Source organism: Cornus florida, unplaced genomic scaffold, assembly GCF_030987335.1.
Source record: "Cornus florida cultivar Cherokee Brave unplaced genomic scaffold, ASM3098733v1 CherokeeBrave_3.0.0_Hap2_Chr05, whole genome shotgun sequence".
Classification (NCBI taxonomy): domain Eukaryota; kingdom Viridiplantae; phylum Streptophyta; class Magnoliopsida; order Cornales; family Cornaceae; genus Cornus; species Cornus florida.
In genome coordinates this window covers 82,142,444-82,149,549 of record NW_026775575.1, presented here as the reverse complement: position 1 = coordinate 82,149,549, position 7,106 = coordinate 82,142,444, and the positions used below count along the sequence as shown (strand labels likewise).

General features: G+C 36.0%; 1 protein-coding gene across 1 annotated transcript; it reads left to right on the top strand.

Moving 5' to 3' along the window:
* Positions 1–3,161: 3,161 nt before the first annotated feature.
* On the top strand, positions 3,162–6,846 carry LOC132307180 (uncharacterized). Its single transcript, XM_059804867.1, has 3 exons — positions 3,162–3,332; positions 3,596–5,316; positions 6,100–6,846. Exons 2-3 carry the CDS (start codon positions 3,827–3,829, stop codon positions 6,350–6,352), a joined length of 1,743 nt encoding a protein of 580 aa, XP_059660850.1. The 5' UTR covers positions 3,162–3,332; positions 3,596–3,826; the 3' UTR covers positions 6,353–6,846.
* The last annotated feature ends 260 nt before the right edge of the window (positions 6,847–7,106 follow it).

Sequence of the window (7,106 nt, the reverse complement as noted above, 5' to 3'; positions counted from 1 at the left end):
GAGATGATATCATGATATCATCCCTTATTCACATAATTTTAATCGGATACGTCAAAATTCTCGGACTCTGTATCATTAAGTATTCTATATGTTTTTCCTTTATTATTTGCCCTTCATTTTAAACTTTTAAATGAAAACTAGTTCATGAACATTATCTCGTATCATATTATTCGGACTAGAGGCCTTTTCTATACATGGTTTTTTGGCAACACCTTAATCACCGCAAGGAGTTGTGGAGCCCGGCTTGGACCATTCAATTTTTTAGCATACAAAAGTGAGTTTGAGAGTCCGGCACAACCGAGTGTAAAATGTGTTTCAAGTATATTACGTAGCGTAGCGACGTACTTATTACTTTATTAATTTTAATTTATTTAAATCTATCACATACGTGAAAAGCAAACTCACAATTCGTCACGTATGTTACTAAATCAATTAAGTTCAAATTATCATTTTTTAAGATGAATGAGGAATGAGTCTTGTCCTGAAACAGATATAAATGGAAATTTTTTTGAATCCGCCTAGCAGATAGTTTAAACATTTGAGTTGGATGTTCTAAAAAAGAATAGTAAAATAATAGCGTTTGATCGATCACATTCTGAAGTTTCCTGCCACTTGGTCCTCTCAACTTGAATAGCCCACTTGTTGATGGCTAAAGTGATAATCTAATTAATGCATTACAGAATAGAGTTTTCCATATGCGATGAATTGATAGACAGATTCTGTATCAAAAACAAGTACAAAAGTTTTTATTTTTTATAAAAAACAATTAAAGCTTTTTAAAAGATTTAATAGGATGATTATGACCGTTGATCTTCGGAGTGGTTGTATTTTATAAACGTGGGGTTGGTGTCACCTTAACCAGCCGCATATTTCACTTGATAGAAACACATGCAAGTGGGCATACAGCTTACCCGTATCTCTGAACTTTCATTCTGGACCGTCCATTCCTCACCTTCAACTACAACATATTTGTAGTTTTTTGTAAAGCATTTTTTGTCTGTATTATGCAATTGGAATTATATAATAAATTATATATATACATATATTGAAAAAATAACTATTAATTCCTGGGAAGAAAGTGAATTATAGAAAAGATATGATAGAAAAGAAGTGAGCATGTGGGGCAAAATTATTTGATTAAGGAAGATATTTTAAAATATTATTAAGTTGCAGAAATGGAGGCACACAGGCCACACTAAGTGCCCCTACCAAAGAAATCAACTAACCATTGAGAGCCTCTCTGAACAAAATTAATACAGCACGAGTCATTTTAAGTGGTAAATGTCAGAAATGACCCTGCATTATATTTCCTTTTATTACATGGCTTAATAGTTAATATACCCATAGAGTTAATAAAAATATTCTTTTATGACAAATAATTGAATTTCTAGTAAAATACATGCTTTTTTTTTAATTTTTTTTTTTTTTTTTTAACTTCGTCACGCAACGACTTGTACTATACTAAGCATTTATGTGCATTGAATTGTGTATCTCATCATTTTTTTATTTTAAAAGTCGAATGTTCGATTATTTAAGTTTCACTGTGATAAAATAAATATATGTTATTTTTCAAAATTATAAGTTCTAATATTGCTATTGTGATCCTCCTATCAAAGTTAATTTCTAATAAAATAAATACTATTTTTTTATTTTTTTATTTCTAATAATTGAATTTCTAATAAAATATAAGTTATTTTTTATATTGTGTTTTTTTGTTTGAAGAAGAGACTATTATATCCCCTTTGATTCTTTATGTTTTGTTTTCAGCAAAAACAAATGAAATACCTTGTTGAATTCGTGGTCATTCTCTCTGTTGATGTACTCTAAATTTTTATATTAAAACCCTAAGGTTTGGATTTTTTAGGTTTTATGTGCTCAGCCTACACTGATCCACTCCCATGCAATCTAAAGAAATTTTCATAAAGCTTGATCCAAGAAAAAAAAAACTAGAAATTCAGCTTATTTGATGTATTTTCAATTCTCTAAAGGCCAAGGGCATCATCGACATTTCATGAATTTTTTGTATCTTTCAAGAGTGACCTCGTTTTTGCAATTTGCAGCCAATCAGCAGTAGCACAAGATTTCCATAAACACAATCAAAGTTGCTTTCACAAGAGGAGTACATGTCAGAAAAAGGAAAACAAAGAAAGTAGCAGTGTAAAATAATTTTACACTTATAACCTTGCTAGCTAGGATGGCAATGGGGGCTAAGTGGAACCTCATTCTCCATTTTTATAGGGGCGAATTTTTTCATGTCTGTTTAAAATTTAATTCCACCCCTGCCCGATAACTAATTAACACACACAATAGTTTTTTTTAGCATATAATTTTTTTTATTGTCAAATTTCAAGATTCAGCATAGTCAAGTTATAAATTTTCTTAAGTATAATACTTAATATAATTTAATAATATATCATAATATATTAACGTATTTTAATTAATGCACACCTTAAATGAGTAGGCCGAATCCCATAGGTCGAGTTTTAAAAAAGTACCCTAATTTCTATTTATTAGATAAAAGGATTTTCAAACGCGTCCAAAGGGGAGAAGACCAGCCGAGTTTAAGAATTTTGCCACCCCATTGCTAGCAAACACAGTGGCAGGGTAAACTTACACTTATGTAGTCTACCAAAACACAACTCCATAGAGCAATTATACTATCATACTTTATATTTTTCACAAATACCTCACAATTATACTACCATAATCTTTTAAAAAAAAAAAAAAACACAACTCCATATGGTAGTGGATTCTAAAGAGGCCTATAAGGAAAAGTATACGTGTCAACGCGGTAATAGCTGTGGCGGTGAACTCACGGTTTAACAGAAACCATTAATGAAAGTGGTGGTCGGTGTAAACACGTGGCACGCGAGGACCAGTCTCGGATCCAGATGCCCGTGAACTCAGCCGCGTCGGACTCAGAAATCTGGCGAGTCATCGATGCAGTTTCTTAGAAAAACCCTCACATATTGCCTGCTGACTCGGGACTACAAAATTTAAAAAATTTAAAAAAATAATAATAATACACTTTTCTCATAATACTACGAGTACTATATTGTAAATAAATATAATACATATACACAGAGATACATTTTGTTATATATATATATACGATGTGATTTTTTTGTACTTTCCACCGCCTCCGTAGAGATATTTATGAGGGGAAGGGCTTCATTTGTGTGTGTATATATATATATATATGATGCCTCGAGTGACCTCTCTTCTTGACAAGTGAAGATACGTTCGTCGTACTTCACATCTCAGACGGCTTCACAGGAAACCTAATCGGAGCTTCATCGGAAAATCCATCGACGTCTGGTTCATATATATAAGTAAGTAAATTACTACTAGTGGTCATAGTTACTAGTTTCGAAGGTCGAATGTCTAATTATCATGAATTATCGTGTCTTTTGATTTGTCTTGGATTGCGTTTTCTGATCCGATTTGTATGGGAAAACTGATCATGAAAATACCAAAAGCTTCCGATTTTCTCAAATTTGAAGTTGAGATTTTCTTTTTTCAATGTATTTTTCCGGAAAATTGCAATTGCAGTTGCACGAGTGTTGACTAATTCGTTTGTTTTATTTAATTGCAGGGTGTTGTGAGGGGAAAGGAAGAAAGGGGAAAACTTTTTCTGGATCTGATTCAAAAGTTAGCGAGATTTCCGTTTGGAGAAAGAGACTTTTATTTTTTTCTTTCTTTGAACTCAAGCTTTTTCCGAGATTCGAATTACTTTTCTCTCATCAGTCTCTGTTTGGTTCAACTTTCTCTTATTTTCCTTCTTTTTATACTCTCTCTGCTTTCGATTTCGATTCAGTGGTGAGAAATGGGAGTGAAGGTTTCTCCGACCTGTTTTCATTTGTCTCAGTCCTCTTTTCCTCACTCACCATCTTCCTCTCAAACCCTAGCTTCCACTATCCTCTCTCCTTATCTCAAACGGCGTCGTTTCAGCGAAGGAGCTTCCGTTTGCCGCTACGTCCACGTCCAGCGACTTGACCGGTCGGCTCTTTTCGGGTCAAAGCTCTACAGGTCGAGATCTTGTGAGCTCCCAAAATCGAAGACCCAAATGATCAAACGAGCTTGCAGTGCCAGCTTAGATGCATTCTCAGACGAAGAATTCTCTAAGAAGATTCAAGAATTGGCATTGAGGTTCCAATTATCCGACGACGACGAAAACACGGGAAACACAGAAAACACCATGACTGAAGCAGAATCAGAGATGTTCACTGGTTCTATAGAAATTCAGAGTGAGAGTATTAGTCCAGATTCTTCTTTGAACAGAAGTATCAGCTTTATAGAGAATCAGAGACAATTTCCTACATCAAAGATTGATGTAGAGCCGCCGGATTGGCCGGTACGAGACGATATTATTCCGGCCACCATCGAGTGGAAGGCGAACAGCGTAGACCTGCCGCTTTCGCTACGGATTATAAAGAGGAAGAAGCAATGGCAAGAGGGTTTTCAGGAGGGTTTCAGAGACGCAGGAGAATCTGCTTACTGTTCTGTGAAAAAGGCCTTCTCTTCAATGGTTTTCATAATTCGAGAGCTTCACAGCTATACTTTGCAAATGAGAGAAATGCTATACTACGAAGATTTACAGGGGATTTTAGTTCGAGTCCAGAAGGAGATGCACGCGTCCTTTGTGTGGTTGTTTCAACAAGTGTTTTCACACACACCAACTTTAATGATGTATGTGATGATATTGTTGGCAAATTACAGTGTTTATTCAATGGCGAATCACGCTGCGATCGCCGCAACCCCGCCGTCGCAGCCTTATGCGACCACCATGGAGTCTGTTTCAGTCTCTGAAGAGCAGAGCCACAGGCCACAGAAGTTTGATTCTTCTGTGATCAAGACGTTTTCGGTGTCCTCCTCGACCGGGAAGACCACTTCTATTGGCGATAACAATGGCGGAGGAGGGAAATTCCGGCCAGTCGCTAGCGGAACAGACGGTGAAGGACAATTTGACAGGTCTCACCGGACGATTATTCCCGATGGTGTATCTTCTATTACGAGAACAAGTGAAGAAGAGTCTGTTTCAGGGCAGGTGACGAGAGAAGAGGAGGTGAGTATCTGGAATTCGATAGTGGAGGAAGCTGCGAAAATGGAGGCTGCTTTGAGAGATGAGGCTTTGGATCATGAAACGATGCAGAGGTTCGTTTCTCCGGTGACCACGAAGATCGAAGCAGAAGACTATGCAGATTACTTCAGAACAGAGCTTCTATACAGAACAGGGTTGTCCCAAGAACCCAACAACCCTCTCCTCCTTGCCAATTATGCTCAGTTCCTCTACCTCGTAGCTCATGACTATGACAGGTACAATCTCGTGTCCTCCATTAATTTTCTCTCTTTTTATTTAAATTTTGTCAAGTGGTATTGTTGTTCATCCATGTTAATGGTTTCCATTCAATTGGGAGTTGAACATTCAATAGTCATAAAAAATCAACAACAATGGATCCTTTTTTTTCAAACTAATTGGGGTCTGATACATGAATCTTGTGATTTCATTTTACTCAATTTAAATTCTCAGTCGCAGTCAATAATTTGAATAATAATAATATAATTAGCTTATTGAGTATTCCGTATATTACTTGTTGTGGAAAGCAATTTAAAGATTTTTATAGCCAAATTGTCGTTTAGTAAGATTATAGGGTTGGGTTGGGTTGGGTTTGGATTTAACTGAGAATGTGTGGCGTTAGTATTTTCTTTCTTTTGGCATATTACAAGACAAAAAGGTTTCCTATCACTTTGGGTTTGGTATTTTCAATTATTTTCCATGGAAGCTGGAGTCATTTGTGAATAAGTAGTCAATGCAATGGATGGCGTACTATAATCAATTAGTCAAATATTGATAATTTTCTAAATGAGAAGGGACCCAATCACATGACATGTAATTCAAACACGTTTATGTCACACATATCTTCGAACTTCTTGTTAAATGCCAAATCATCATAGTATTGACCAATTTGAAGATATCAAACAATATTGATGGTTGGGTCAGTTTTGAGTGGGTTTAATAATAAAGTGTTGTATTAGAATTTAGAAGAATGACTAATGATTTGTGTTGTTGATTTGGTTTTTATGGGATTTTTTTTACAGAGCGGAGGAGTACTTCAAGAAGGCGGTGAAAGTAGAGCCGGCGGATGCGGAAGCGTTTAGCAAGTACGCTAGCTTCCTGTGGCAAGTGAAGAAGGACCTATGGGCCGCTGAAGAGACGTACTTGGAGGCCATCTCTGCCGACCCGACCAACTCCTACTACGCCGCCAACTATGCACACTTTCTGTGGAGCACCGGTGGCGAAGACACATGCTTCCCTATCAACTCTCCGGACACCAACATTGACGATGTTTAACCAAAACAAAAATCCCAAAAAAAAAAAAGGAAAGAAAAATACAGTAGCTCCATATCCGGTTCAAACCACCCAGGTTGATCATAAATTATTAAGTTCAATAAAAATATGTTAAAAAGGAAGAAAAAAGAAAGAAGAAATTCTTTTTTTATTTTTCGATTTTCCATTTTCATTTTTGGGTGATGAGAATTGTGTGAATGGGGGATGTGGGTAAAGGTGGTGTTTGGAGGCAGGGGCACAACTGTTATGGTGCTTAATTTTCACTCTTTTGGGCAACATCTGCTCTGATCTAGAGAGAGACTTCTTTCTAGTGATCTGGAGGGGCGAGACTTTTTCTTTCGGCTGGAAAAGTGGAGGCTTTTGCTTGAGTTCTACTTTGCACAGTAGTAGTTCTATCTAATTATATATGTTCTTTCTTTTCTGAGACTTGCACATGCCGAAAAAGTGTAATTAATTTTTTTGTTCAAATATATAAAAATTTGCAAAATTTTAATTTCCTGAGTAATAGCTTCACATGATTCTCGTGCAGTTTTAGTATGTGGATGCACACGCACGCATAAAGATTGAGATGTTATTATCAGATTAGAAGTGGACCATAATGGTTGCTTCTCCACAATATGATGATTTTTCCTTTTGGCTATGCAATATAAAATCATTTTATGAAAGTAAAATTGTAAAGTAAAGAAATATCTACTTTCCTTTCCGTCTCACAATGAATTGAGCAAAATGATAAATTGCACTTCTTCTCCATGGTGGA